A 15,080-nucleotide genomic window follows, 5' to 3' on the forward strand; every position below is an offset into this window, starting at 1 on the left:
CATGTGATCTGCATAACATTCTTGCGACAAACCAATACCAATTGTACATACCTTTGTGTGCCTCCTCGTCAGTATACCTACAGACACACACAAATAAGTTGGCAGTTCAGTCATCTGCGCCCAATGCAGCTATAGCCTTCAACATATTCTTACCTCTTTGTTGATTGACATCCACTGAATTGTTTCCATTTTCTGTTTTAGAAATACTTTTAAAAGCGAGAAAGTGTCAAACACAGCCATTTGCACAAGAATGAAAAGACAGATAGTATCACCATAAAACAATATTTTAGATCATACAAGGGAGAAACCTTAAATTGAGGAGATCTTAGAGATGTTTAGTTGCTGTTTTCTCAAATTCAAATAAAAATGTTTCAGTTGGGCAGTTAGGCACCTGCAAGAACCCCCAGGAACTAAAGAGGTTCCTTGATTAACCCCACCTCCTATTGGGTTCTTGGAAGTAACTTTTGGGGCATTTTTCAGTGCCAATAACCATAAGGTTCTTCAAAGAACTTTGAGGATCTTAGAAGAACCCTTGTTGAAGCCCTTTGTACAGTATGTAACAGGTGCAACTTGTGCAAACAAGACATTCCTAAAAATACCCCTCAAGAAAACATGGGAGGAACAGAGAGGACAAGAAGAAGAGGTTGTTTGAGTAGATGTCAGTGAGCCAACCCAGGATATGGTGATATAAAGATGTCATTGTTTGTGTTGTTGTTCTGTTCTTCTCCTTTATGGGTATAGGCCTACAACAGCAGTACCTTTCACACACATATCACCTAAAGTTTAAGCCAATGTTCTGTACGTATGAGTACTATAAAGTAAAATGTACTATAAATGTAAGTACTAGACATAATTTTTTCATTATCTTCCCCATAAAGATATATCCTAGAAATGATTTAGGTCAAAGTGAACTTGAGGGTATATGTCCATACCATGCAGCCAATCACAGTGTGTTTGGACAGGTCTCTAGTTCCTCCTCCACTGTCCATGTGTGACAGCTGTGACGGACTCCCCTGGACCTGTGAGCTGTCACAGAGGAAGAGGGGCATTGCTGAAATGCCAAAGCACTCGTTTCTTACCCTGTGGCCATTTTGAATGAACTCCAAGGCACTTATAAGCTCGATGTTATTCCACTGTTGAATATAACAGTATCTGATGCCCCTCTTCAGACTGTGAACAATATCTTGAGGGACTTGTTGACGTGCTCCTCTTCTCTCAACTGTGTGGTATCACTGACAGAACACTTCAGCATAGATAATATGACACCCTTCCCAGGGACAATCCCTTTTAAACATTACACTACATTTGTCTGCTTTAATAACAGTTTATTTTGTCTTTGGAGATCAGAGTTACATGACCCCATCTCTCAGGTGTTATGATTCATAGTGGAGACACGATTCATAATGAAGAGGGGTCAATGGCTAAACTAAGTGTGGGTGACAATTATTTTAAACATTAATTTGTTTGGAGGAATAGTAACATTAACAATTACTATGCCATTATTTATTAGTATAAATATGACTCTATCAAGCCTTCTTTGAACTGCTGTTTTGAGCAAATGTAAGTTATACTACCAAATTAGCAATTCCAGTCAAAGATCATGTTTTTGTTGTTCACCTTCATTTCCTTGTGCATAAACTGACCCCCACTCCCCAAACGGACTTCCTTGGCTGTAGCCTACGTCTCAGAACAGTGTTTGAAAAGGGATCAGACGTCTTTGAGGGGGTGCCACTTTCTCGCCCATAACCCATACATAGTCTTATCAACGGTAAAATGTACTGGATCAGCGAATCGCCGAAGAGAGCCATAAAAAATGCAGGACCCGCGGAAGAGAGCATCTGCCGTCGTTTCCACAAAAAGTTTTTGGTATCCATGGGGATCCAGTAACTCCTCTGCTATAGTACATATTTGACAAGCTATAGTCGGCTCGAGCTTGCACTCCAGCTTCACGTTCAGTGTGGTTCAGACGCGCGGAGCTTCTCAGCGTTTGAACTCAAAGTTTGTTTTTTTGTCAGTTGGTGAGACCACCCCAACAACACAGCAGTCATGGACGCCATCAAGAAGAAGATGCAGATGCTTAAACTCGACAAGGAGAATGCCCTGGACAGAGCTGAGGGAGCTGAGGGAGACAAGAAGGCAGCGGAGGACAAGAGCAAACAGGTTGGCATCCATAGAGAAATCGGGTTCTGTCTTGTTTGGGCACGGAGTGCTTTGGAGCGTTCTCTCTCTCGATATGGATTAAATCAAGTCTCAGAGGATGAGTATGAGGATCAGTATTGATTGTTACATTTAATCGTATTAGGAATATATTTGTTTTTAGGGCGTGACAATATTTTATTATTTGACTCCAGGAAGTTTTAGAAAATATTTATTGTTTGACCGATTCATTTATACTGCATCATGCAGGATTAAGCCTAGTATAAACTAATATTCTTTGATCAGCGTTATATATATTTTTACCCTAAAACATGAATAGCGTAGTCTATTGATTAAAGTATGCCACTCTAGTGTTGTGAGTGGATTGAATAAATTACATGTAAATACTTGTCCAAAGACAAAGAATATGATATGAAGCATTTGTAAGTGTTTGCCTTTTTCCATGACTCTTGGCTTTTGTTTTCTTCCCTTTTTTGTCTGTTTCTGGCTGTGCGTCCACTCTGTTTATGGCACACCCCAATTGACTGATGATATTATCCACCAACTATCAGCTTGAGGATGACCTGGTAGCGCTGCAGAAGAAGCTGAAGGGAACAGAGGATGAGTTGGACAAGTACTCTGAGTCTCTTAAGGATGCCCAGGAGAAACTTGAACTCGCTGAGAAGAAAGCCACAGACGTAAGTTTGAAGAGGCGCGGTGGCATAAACCTGTCCGAAGTGTTAAACTGGATTCAGGGGGACCACGAACAGTCTGCTAACATGGAACCTCAACATTTTTCATTCAAGGCCTAGTCATCATACATATACATATAAATTAGGATTATTTTATTGTTTCAGTTTGGAATAGCCTACATAATTGTTTATGGTTAATAGCTGCGTCTTCATTAGACTCGACCATTGGCAATGCGCAATATTCCACATGTGTTCAATGAAACCGAATAAGACTGAGTAGACCAACTGTAGGCCTAACAAATGTGCCTTGTGTGCCACCCTCCTTGAAGATGCAAGCAGAAGGTTAAATTTAGCTGTGTTTTATATGGCCAAGTTACAGGTTTAGGTAGTGTACCCTGTGCTCCCCGCAACCTTTGGTTAAAATGGGGCCCGTTTAGAATTTCAGTTAAAGTTTGGTGGAAGTTTTTTAATATTTTAAATAGCTTTTCATTTAGATTTGCAGGTGTCATACATTATATTCCAGTCGTCAAATTAAAACTTTTACTTATCCTTTTATTGAGAATGTTGTAGGGGACGCCAAAAATTAAACGTTTGTTCTTATAGGAAACATGCATCTTATTGTGTCAGTTTAGAAAGAACACCAAATTATGATTTTTTTTTAAACATTAAACAAAAATGGTACCAAAAATATTTATACTTTAAGTAGCCTATAGATAGTATATAATATAATATATAATAATATAATATAGTAACCTATAGGTCTATCATTATTATGAATTGGGATAATCATGTTACTTTTGTCCTTATGTAATCGACTTTTATTTTTATATACAATTAATATCTTCAAATACTCTGCTCTGAGCAGAGATCCCATTATAGGCTAATGGCCAATAAGTCATTATGACATAATCACATTATCTCACTATAATACAATAAATAAAAACCTCTTTAACAAAATCTTTCTGGATATTTTGAGGCAATTCATGAAATGTGTTACTTCCGGTGTCATTTAGCGCAAATCCAAGCCTCCCCAGTAGCTGTTGGAAAAAACAGAGTCGTGAGCAGATTTTGTCATCCCGGCATCGTTGCGCGTTTCTGTCCCGAGAACCGTTAGAAAAGGCGTAGGCAATAGAAAATAGGCAGTAAACAAGGGAAATGGCCGGGCTAACGTCGTTGGAAGCTGTAAAAAGGAAAATTAAAGCATTACAAAAGCAGGCTGACGGTGCAGAAGAGTCGGCAGAGAGGTGGCAGAAGGAACTAGGTCTGGAGAGGGATGCGAGAGAATCCGTAAGCCCTGGCTAATAATTTAAGACAATTAGTCTGCAGCCTGCCTGACGACAGTATTAGTATAAATCTGATCAACACGCTTGGTAGAACGATAGACAGAATATAGATGATTTTACGGTACTAAAAACGTCAATATTTTGTCTGTCATGTGATGTGCTAAAAGGATGGAGAAATGAGACAGTGAGAATCAATTTAATGGTAAAACGTGCCAGGCTCCAAAATAAACACATTAGCTTAGGCTGCTGCAGTTTCAGCATGCTCCAGTCGATCATACACTATCATCCTACACCTCCTGTAGCTACATACATTTACATAATTGTTAGCTTATTATGTTTATATTGGTCACTGCCTTTCCAAACATACAAATGAGGCCTATATAAATGTATATTTTATACAATCTTGTCTATAGAAGGTTATATATATAATGCTGGAGATTTACATGAAAGTACAGGGGCTCCGGAGTGGTGCAGCGGTCTAAGGCCCTGCATCGCAGTGTTAGAGGGGTCACTACAGACCCTGGTTCCATTCCAGGCTGTATCACAACCGGACGTGATTGGGAGTCCCATAGGGCGGCGCACAATTGGCCCAGCGTCGTCCGGGTTAGGGTTTGGTTGGGGTAGGTCGTCATTGTAAATAAGAATTTGTTCTTAACTTACTTGCCTAGTTAAATAAATAAAATACAGTGTGGTCTGGGCCCTTATCCCTTTCTCACACATTAAACCTTAATCCCCTATAGTGTTAAGAAGCCCCCACAGAGTCCAAATATGACCCCCAACCTCCTCCATTACACATCTCTCCAGATACTGTATTATGCAAGAAAGTGTGACTGTCTGAGTGTGCATCAGGTTGACATTGTGGTTTCCCCGTGTTGTGCTCACTTAGGCCGAGGCTGATGTAGCTTCCCTGAACAGACGTATCCAACTGGTTGAGGAGGAGTTGGATCGTGCTCAGGAGCGTCTGGCCACAGCTCTGACCAAGCTGGAGGAGGCTGAGAAGGCTGCTGATGAGAGTGAGAGGTGAGCAGAGCAGAGACTCTGACTCTGTATCATACACTACACTCTTAGACAAAAAAAAAGGTGCTATCTAGAACCAAAAATGGTTCTTTCAGCTGTCACCATAAGAGAAGCCTGGAAGAACCACTTTTGTTTACGGGTAGAACCCTTTTGGGTTCCATGTAGAACCCTTTCCACAGAGGCCTCTACATGGAACCCAAAAGAGTTCTACATGGAACCTAAAAGGGTTTTACCAGGAGTCAAAAGGGATTCTCCTATGGGGACACCCTTTTGGAACTACTTCTTCTAGGAGTATAGACACAGCCATCATCAGACCCGTCAGTCAGTCTGTCTCAAACACAGTCATCAACACCAAACCCATATAGATGACATCAATCCACATGACCACAGTATTAATATTATAATTTCACTCTTAAACGTGTTCAGTAAAGGATGCATTATAAAGGTATTGTATCATTTCAGCCAGTAGTTTTAGAAGAAGCCAAGCAAAATGGATCCCCGAAAATTGTGCACAATTGTGTACAACGACATCCATTTCTTATGATATGTTACATCCTGCATTTTTTTTTCACAATATTCTGCGATTCATATGATACAGTATGTTATGAATTCCAATAAGTGCAATATTTGACAAATTTGTAAGTGCTTAAGATCATGTTCAATCTCTTTAACTAGCACACTTATTGAGAAGAGTTCATGTAAAATATGCATAAGCACACTGTACCAGATTTATTGTGTTACGATAGACAAGTGCCAAATGTAGTTATGGCCCCCACAGTGTGTGGACTGTTGGGCTGCTGATTAATGTCCTCCTGTTCCTTTTAGTTGATCAACATTTTGTTTCTTTAAAAAACAAGACAACATGCAACGTCCTCCTATCCCTGACATATGTTCCCCCCGTTTATTCCGTCCTCCAGAGGCATGAAGGTGATTGAAAACAGAGCATCGAAGGATGAGGAGAAGATGGAGCTGCAGGAGATCCAGCTGAAGGAGGCTAAGCACATCGCTGAGGAGGCTGACAGGAAATACGAGGAGGTGAGTTTCCTAGCATTCCTTAGGCTGATACTATATGATATACAGTACCTTCGGAAAGCATTCAGACCCCTTTACTTTTTCCTCATTTTGTTACGTTACAGCCTTATTCTAAAATGGATTAAATAAAAATAAATCCTCATCATTCTACACACAATACCTCACAATGACAAAGCAAAAAGGGGTTTTATTAAAAAAACATTTTTTTTTTAAAGATAAGAAAACAGAAATACCTTATGTACATAAGTATTAGACCCTTTGCTATGAGACTCGAAATTGAGCTCAGGTGTATCCTGTTTCCATTGAGCATCCTCGAGATGTTTCTATAATTTGATTGGAGTCCACCTGTGGTAAATTCAATTGATTGGACATGATTTAGAAAGGCACACACCTGTCTATATAAGGTCCCACAGTTGACAGTGCATGTCAGAGCAAAAACCAAGCCATGAGGTCGAAGGAATTGTCTGTAGAGCTCTGAGACAGGATTGTGTCGAGGTACAGATCTGGGGAAGGGTACAAAAAAATTCTGCATTATTGACGGTCCCCAAGAACACTGTGACCTCCATCATTCTTAAATGGAAAAAGTTTAGAACCACCAAGACACTTCCTAGAGCTGGCCACCCGACAAAACTGAGCAATCGGGGGAGACGGGCCTTGGTCAGGGAGGTGACCAAGAACCTGATGGTCACTCCGACAGAGCTCTCGAGTTCCTCTGTGGAGATGGGAGAACCTTCCAGAAGGACAACCATCTCTGCAGCACTCCACCAATCAGGCCTTTATGGTAGAGTGGCCAGATGGAAGACCTCAGTAAAAGGCACATGACAGCCTGCTTGGAGTTGCTAAAAGGCACCTAAAGACTCAGACCATGAGAAACAAGATTCTCTGGTCTGATGAAACCAAGATTGAACTCTTTGGCCTGAATGCCAAGTGTCACATCTGGAGGTAACCTGGCACCATCCCTACGGTGAAGCATGGTGGTGGCAGCATCATGCTGTGGGGATGTTTTTCAGCAGGGACAAGGACTAGTCAGGATCGAGGGAAAGATGAAAAGAGCAAAGTACACAGAGATACTTGATGAAAACCTGCTCCAGAGTGCTCAGGAACAAAGACTGGGGCGAAGGTTCACCTTCCAACAGGACAACGACCCTAAACACACAGCCAAGACAACGCAGAAGTGGCTTCGGGACAAGTCTCAGAATGTCCTGGAAAAATTGAAGTGGTCTGAATACTTTCAGAAGGCACTGTACTTCTGAGGTCCTTGTGTGTGTGTGTGTGTGCGCTTGTGGGAAACATATAGACCTGTACATGAAACTAAATATATAACATATTGATTGCTTGGTTCACCAATGTGGTATGGTGATGTGTTGTCCTATTATGGGTGAAAACAGGTCGCCCGTAAGCTGGTCATTATTGAGAGTGATCTGGAACGTACAGAGGAGCGCGCTGAGCTCTCTGAAGGGTAAAAACTTTGGAACCAACCACAAAATACAGCACAATTTACTGCTTTGGAGACAACCTGCTGTTACTCTTATTGTGTGCTTATTGCCCTGTTATAACTCTTGTTTCTTTCTCCCCGTCGGTCCTATTGCATTCGTTCCTTCTCCTCCTCTGCTCCTTCAAACAATACCTAAAACACCAGCAAATGCGCTGAGCTTGAGGAAGAGTTGAAGACAGTCACAAACAACCTGAAGTCTCTTGAGGCTCAGGCAGAGAAGGTAGGTGTCTGTTTAGACAAATGTATCTCTTCTCAGGTCGTTGCAGTCAGGGGTTATATCCCCATTGCCTGCTAGTGTAGCCATAGAGATAAAGGGAGGTAACTCTATTGAGTAGGTAACTCTATTGAGTAGGCCCACTCATTTCTGCCTGTTATCCCTTGAACCAGTTCATGTCGGTAGTGCTGTGATGATGACTCTCTGACCTGTGCTCCACTATGTCACTACAGTACTCACAGAAGGAGGACAAGTACGAGGAGGAGATCAAGGTTCTCACAGACAAGCTAAAGGAGGTGAGTTCCCTTTAGCATTAGCAAATTAGCTAATGTTTCCATTCACTTTACCATTAGCTAAAGTGGGACATTAGCGTTAGCATCTTAACCAGTAGATCTTCTGTAAAGTGGACCATAGAAAGGGTGGAGAACACTAGACGTTGTATTATATATCTATGTTGGAACATGTTTTGGTGTGGTGAGGATGGGAGACACTCATCACATCTTGTCTTCCTCTTGTGCCACAGGCTGAGACCCGTGCTGAGTTCGCTGAGAGGTCCGTGGCCAAGCTTGAGAAGACCATTGATGATCTGGAGGGTATGGACCTTTTTATTTCATTTCATATATTGTGAAGCATTTTCTATGTGAAAATCTGAGGTAAGTTGTATAGTAAAACCGGACATATACAGTGCCTTCAGAAAGTATTCACACCCTGTTGTTTTGTGTTACAGCCTGAATTTAAAATTGATTACATTTTGTCACTGGCTTACACACAATATCCCATAATATCAGAGGAATTATGTTTTTAGAAATGTTTACAAATTAATTTAAAAAAATGAAACGTTGAAATGTCTTGAGTCAATAAGTATTCAACCCTTTGTTATGACAAGCCTAAATAAGTTCAGGAGTAAACATGTGCTTAGCAAGTCACATAATAAGTTGCAATGGCACACTGTGTGTAATAAATAGTGTTTAAAATGATTTCTGAATGACTACCTCATTCATCTCTGTACTCCACATATAAATTATCTTTATGTTCCCTCAGTCGATCAGTGAATATCAAACACAGATTCAACCACAAAGACCAGGGAGGTTTTCCAATTTCTTGCAAAGAAGGGCACCTATTGGTAGATGGGTAAAAAAAAAAAACACATGCATTGAATAACACTTTGAGGCTGGTGAAGTTATTAATAATACACTTTGGATGGTGTATCAATATACCCAGTCACTACAAAGATTCCTAACTCAGTTGCCGGAAAGAAAGGAAACCGCTCAGGGATTTCACCATGAGGCCATTGGTGACATTAAAACAGTGAGGGTTTAATAGCTATGATGGGAGAAAACTGAGGATGAATCAACAACATTGTAGTTTCTCCACAATACTAACCTAAAGGACAGAGTGAAAAAAGGAAGCCTGTACAGAATTAAAATATTCAAAAAAATCCATCCTGTTTTCAATAAGTCACTAAAGTAAAACTGCAAAAAATATGACAAAGAAATTAACTCTATATCATGAATACAAAGTGTTATGTTTGGGGCAAATACAACACATCACTGAGCACCACTCTTCATATTTTCAAGCGTGGTGGTGTCTGCATCATGTTATGGGTATGCTTGTCATCTGCAAGGACTTGGGAGATTTTTAGGATAAAAATAAACAAAATAGAGCAAAGCAAGGGCAAAATCCTAGAGGAAAACCTGGGAGACAAATTCACCTTTCAGCAGAAGAATAATCTGAAACAGAAGGCCAAATATACACTGGAGTTGCTTATCAAGATGACATTGAGTGGCCTAGTTACAGTTTTGGTTTGAAAATCTATGGCAAGACTTGAAAATAGCTGTCTATCAATGATCAACAACCAACTTGTCAGAGCTTGAATGATTTTAAAAAGAGTCATGTGTGGTCAAGTCTAAACCTTTCATCACCCCCTCTGTGGTGTCATCAGATACTGTTCTACATTCTGCACAGTCAGTTCTGTGCTAGGCAGACTAGGCCAGTGCCACAGGTGACATTATGCAGATCCACAGTCAGTATTTGTTAGGCTAGTGCAGGCCAGGGAAAGAAATGTCTCATGCTGCTGTTGGTGTGACTGTGATGCTGTGGAATTACAAAGCATTCACAATGGAGCTCTATATAATTTGGTTGGAGACCATGTTGTCATTTCCTTCTGGAAAAGAAAACAGCGACACACTAAACCACTCCGATGTAATATGTATTAATTATATACAAACATTTTGACAGCAAGCTGCCTTCATCAAGGTTTCAGTTAGTCATTTCCTGATTGGTCTAAACAATCTAACAGGGCATTAGTGGCCTGTGCACATCCTATTGTTCCCTTATTCTTTTTGGTTTGACATTCTATTTTATTTTTTGTTCTCTGACAATCCATTGTTTTTCCTACCTTTTCCCCTCCTTTCTTTGCTCTGTCTATCATCTCTGTTGTTGTCCCCAACCTCCTTCATTATCACCCCATCGATGTCATCTCCTCCACCTCTCCTCCTCCTCCACTCCACCCATAATAGATGAGTTGTATGCACAGAAGCTAAAGTACAAGGCCATCAGCGAGGAGCTGGACCACGCCCTCAACGACATGACCTCCATGTAATCTATCACCTGCTTGTGTCTGCTTGTGCGTTGTGCGTAGGTCTCACCCACTCACAATTTGTTTTCTACTGTATACTCCCTCTAGTGGCATATTGTTTTGTATGTTTCATTTGTTTGGATTTTCCACTCACATTTTAGTTTCAGTGCCTACTAATCTGACTCACTTTACGCTTCTGCCATGCAACAGCAAATAGCTTTTGCCTTTTGTAGTTAACTAGTGGTTTTTTTTGTTAGGCTGAGAAAACTATACAGAATCTAACATTGTACATTGTACAATCAGTTTTTACATGCTTTTAGAAACATCTAAATTGAACTTCCAGAATAGTGTACCTCTCAATCTTTTTGAGTACCTGGCTCTGCTTTCTGTTCTGTGTGCTGTGGTTTCCATCCTGCATGTCATATCAGTCACGTGTCTTTCTTGATTTGTCCCCCCAACACGTTTTGTTTTTCCTCTCATTCTTTTCCAGTTAAATTGTTTACATCATCTCACAACCATCACAGACGCCACCCGCTGGTTGAGAGGCCTCTCTCTACTACAACTATGTGGCAGTATCGCCCAACATCCTGTCCCCTATGTCTCCACGTCTCTTCTCTACCACAGCACCACTGCACATTGGGCCTCTGCTGCTGCTGCCATCCTATAGACCACCTTTTGTATAGAACCCTGACTCATTTTGCTTTCTGTAAAATAAACTTTACATCCATCCATGTCAGCCATCCTTACCCTTCAATTCTGTACTTCTTAATTTCCTTCATTTCATTTCATTTCCTGTCTTTAAATGTTTCTCTGTTTATTTTATTACTGAGCAGCTTTGAATAAAACCAAAAGCTCCTCTTCACAAATGTATGTTTTTTGTTTTTGATTTGATTTTGTCACAGCATTATGTACTATGGTAGTAGTATTAACAAAACATGTGCTTACATTTGGACAAAAGCACATCCACAGAGTGTATTTAAAAAAAAAGTATACAGGTGTTTATTGACAGGGATAGGCAAGAAATTAAGAGGGAGATGGATAAAAAATATTGTGTAGAGGTGCGGTGGGATTTGACCCCACTCAGGCAGTGGATTGTGTAAGTGCAGAGGGCTGCGGCCATAACCTCTCTACCAACCTCAGACATGGTTTCATCTTCTTTAACCAGCCGAGTAATTGTCATGGATTGATCAGAAACTGAAAATGTACCTGTTTCAGCATCCTCAGCATTCCCGACGGTCACACTTTGCTTCATGTTCAAAGCCAAAAGATAATAGTGACGTGTAACATTGGGGATATTCTGTAAACATATAATTCAGTCATTTCACAGTCACACCATCTCCACATTGAGGTGAGGGAGCCATTTCTTAGTTTGCATATAGATGTGATCATTTAGGCAGGGTAGAAAACAATGGTATTTGTTGTGTGTGCTGTTGTAGCATGACACAAGACTCTATCTTTCTGTACTAACACACTTTGTTCTCTCTATTCTATTTTCTCTTAACCTGCTTTCTGACTGCAAAGACCCTCTGTACCAGCAGCTTGAGAAAAATCGTCTTCTTTCCAATGAACTGAGAGTGGTGTTAAATCAGGATTAAACTATTGCTGGATGTGTTGTGAAATTAGCACTGTGCTCAAATTGGATGAAAAAAATGAAAGGCACTTTTCATTTGTGGCACAAAATTAAAATACCTTTATTGTCTTGTCATGTCATTGGCCATAGACATTTGTCTGATGCTGTGATGGAAATATAGGCTAATGTGTGTTTCTGACACAAACCTAAGAGTGAGGCAAAGACAAAAAAATATATATATTGGATAATATTTATTGGGAAGAAATAATTGGACTTGTAGTTAATGCGGTGCATCAGAGAAATGAAATGCATGTTCACATTGCAGGTGAAGAGGGCAGGTTTCACAGACTCACAGATGGATTTAAGCGCAGGCCTATTTTAGTTTAGTTAACCAACATCTGGAATTGTTATTTCATGAACAGCAATTTGATTTAGATAACAAACTGGATCACTGTCTATAAGTCTATGGCTGAAAGATTGTCCATTGTACAGGAGTAAATCTGGGCATAATCTGGGTCTGTGAAACTGACCCACAATGTATGATAAGGCTTGATATGAGTGTGCATTATAACAATATCTACTGACTGTGGTTGACTAAGGATATACACAGGGACCACCTTTTAATGTTTTAACTATAACAATCTTCATTCAATATTATTGGGTCTGTGAAACTCTTGGTTAAGTCATTTTCATTGTGGTCAAAAATTATACATAGTCTGCAGGCTTCATTTTTATGTTGCACACATAGTGATGACTTTAACATATTTAATGGTACTGTATATTGTCACTATCAGGCTAATGATGAGATGAGAGAACTTTGGTATGTGTCAAATGTTGGATCAGACACCCACGGACCTCAATAACATGCAACAACATGGTCCATTATCACGCAAGACTGCACCGCTCACCTGCTGTGACCTGGTCCAGCATTACACCACGATCACACCAACACTCACCTGCTGTGACCTGGTCCAGCATTACACCACGATCACACCAACACTCACCTGCTGTGACCTGGTCCAGCATTACACCACGATCACACCAACACTCACCAGCCGTTGCCATGGAGGGCTCCTCCGTGCCCTCTTTGTGGAGATCTCTGGGGCTTGACTGTTTTCTCAGCTCTCAGAGGGGCTGAGAAAACAAACACAATGGACTTCAACTGGATGTTAGCTAGACAGCAAAGCAGACATATGGCTGAGCAGTCACTTGACTCATATACCATTTATTTTTGTATGTTAAAGTGAGATTTTATTGACAAAATGTGCACGTGATTTATTCAAGCTATTATAATGGACAGGATTACTCTTGACCAATTAAGCCATAACCGAAGCCCAGGTTTAACATTTGTACTTTTTTATTCTGCTTTTGTAACTTGTTCTTTTAGTTATTTATTGTCCATGTTTCTTTATGTACATGTTTCATATGTATGTGCTGGTGCCTCAGTGATATACAGTACTTATATTTAAAAGAAAGTAAGCATGTGCAATATGTACACTGATACAATGTTTAGCGAGGCGGAAGGTACAGTATGTTCATTTAATCTCAAATAGATCGACCTAGATCATTTCATGTCCGGTGTCACTGCCACAGGAATGTTTTTTGTTGTCAAATATCATACATGTTTGATTTGATGGTGTCTCTTGTTCCTTTTATTATGTGAATGTAATATATAAATAAAAACCCACAATCACATTTATGAAGTGTCACTTTCAGAAAACATGTGGACATCTGTAATCTGTGCTATTACTTTACAGTGGTTACACTGTAGATAAGGGGTACCGTTAGAATCGTAGTCCAGTCTCCACTAAGTCAACTGTGATTTTGTTGAAATCCATTTGACTTGTAAATGCCATTTAGAACGATCTGGCTCATATTTTTTACAAGTGGAAGCAGATGTAGTCTGTGAAGACTACACTCTAGTGTTGGTGTGAAGCTACTGCACAATGATCATTAACTCACTCTCCAAGTCTGTGTTTACACAGGCATCCCATGTCTGTTCTTTTTCCACTAATTGGTCTTTTTTGCCCCAAAAAATCTGAAATAGGCTGCATGTGTAAACAGTCTAATACTACTTTCAATGCATAAAATCCTTATAATCAACCAAGGTAGTACCTCCTTGAATCGATCCATTTCATATAAAAATAGGATATTTCCAGGACCATGCATAGCCTACTATTTTTGTGTTATTTTGCAGTGATAAAGAAACTACAAAAACTTTATTTGGAGTGATAAAATGTTTTTTATGAGGATAATTCTTGCTCAAATGCCAATGGACTGAAAATGTAATCTATGAATATATGACACAAAATATATATATGTGGTGAAAGGACAACAACCTCCCCCTCAACGTGATCAAGACAAAGGAGATGATTGTGGACTCCAGGAAAAGGAGGACCGAGTATGCCCCCACTCTCATCGACAGGGCTGTAGTAGAGTAGGTTGAGAGCTAGTTCTTTGCCGTCCACATCACCAACAAACTAACATGGTCCAAGCACACCAAGACAGTCACGACAAAACCTATTCCCACTCAGGAGACTGAAAAGATTTGGCATGGGTCCTCAGATCCTTAAAAGGTTTTACAGCTGCACCATCGAGAGCATCCTGACGGGTTGCATCACTGCCTGGCATGGCAACTGCTCGGCCTCCAACCGCAAGGCACTACAGAGGGAAGTGTGTATGACCCAGTACATCACCGGGGCCGAGCTCCCTGTCATCCAGGACATCTATACCAGGTTGTGTCAGAGGAAGGCTCTAAAAATTGTCAAAGACTCCAGCCACACCAGTCATAGACTGTTCTTTCTGCTACCGCACAGCAAGCGGTACCGGAGGGCCAAGTCTAGGTCCAAGAGGCTTCTAAACAGCTTCTACCCTCAAGCCATAAGACTCCTGAACATCTAATCATTGTAGTTTAAGGGCTTGTACTTAAGCATTTCACTGTAAGGTCTACACTTGTTGTATTCGGCGCATGGACAAATAACGTTTGATTTGATTTATACATACTAGGCAGATAAAGTGTACTCGCCACTAGGTGGCAGTAATAGTGTATTAGTGCTTTCGATA

At 40.4% G+C, this 15,080-nt stretch overlaps 1 protein-coding gene across 7 annotated transcripts; it reads left to right on the forward strand.

The window, feature by feature from the left end:
- Nucleotides 1-1,778: 1,778 nt before the first annotated feature.
- LOC112249372 (tropomyosin alpha-1 chain) lies at nucleotides 1,779-12,088 on the forward strand. 7 transcript variants are annotated; one of them, XM_042312990.1, is made up of 10 exons: nucleotides 1,782-2,160; nucleotides 2,709-2,834; nucleotides 4,998-5,131; nucleotides 6,046-6,163; nucleotides 7,549-7,619; nucleotides 7,800-7,875; nucleotides 8,103-8,165; nucleotides 8,393-8,462; nucleotides 10,389-10,506; nucleotides 10,938-11,962. In XM_042312990.1, exons 1-9 carry the CDS (start codon nucleotides 2,047-2,049, stop codon nucleotides 10,469-10,471), a joined length of 855 nt encoding a protein of 284 aa, XP_042168924.1. In that variant the 5' UTR covers nucleotides 1,782-2,046; the 3' UTR covers nucleotides 10,472-10,506; nucleotides 10,938-11,962. The 7 variants fall into 7 exon arrangements, with proteins under 7 accessions (XP_024274999.2, XP_042168924.1, XP_024274998.2 ...); XM_024419230.2 differs by having other exon boundaries at nucleotides 10,389-10,502; XM_042312991.1 differs by having other exon boundaries at nucleotides 10,389-10,495.
- Nucleotides 12,089-15,080: the final 2,992 nt, after the last annotated feature.

This window comes from Oncorhynchus tshawytscha, unplaced genomic scaffold (assembly GCF_018296145.1).
Source record: "Oncorhynchus tshawytscha isolate Ot180627B unplaced genomic scaffold, Otsh_v2.0 Un_contig_6317_pilon_pilon, whole genome shotgun sequence".
In the NCBI taxonomy this organism is placed as follows: Eukaryota; Metazoa; Chordata; class Actinopteri; order Salmoniformes; family Salmonidae; genus Oncorhynchus; species Oncorhynchus tshawytscha.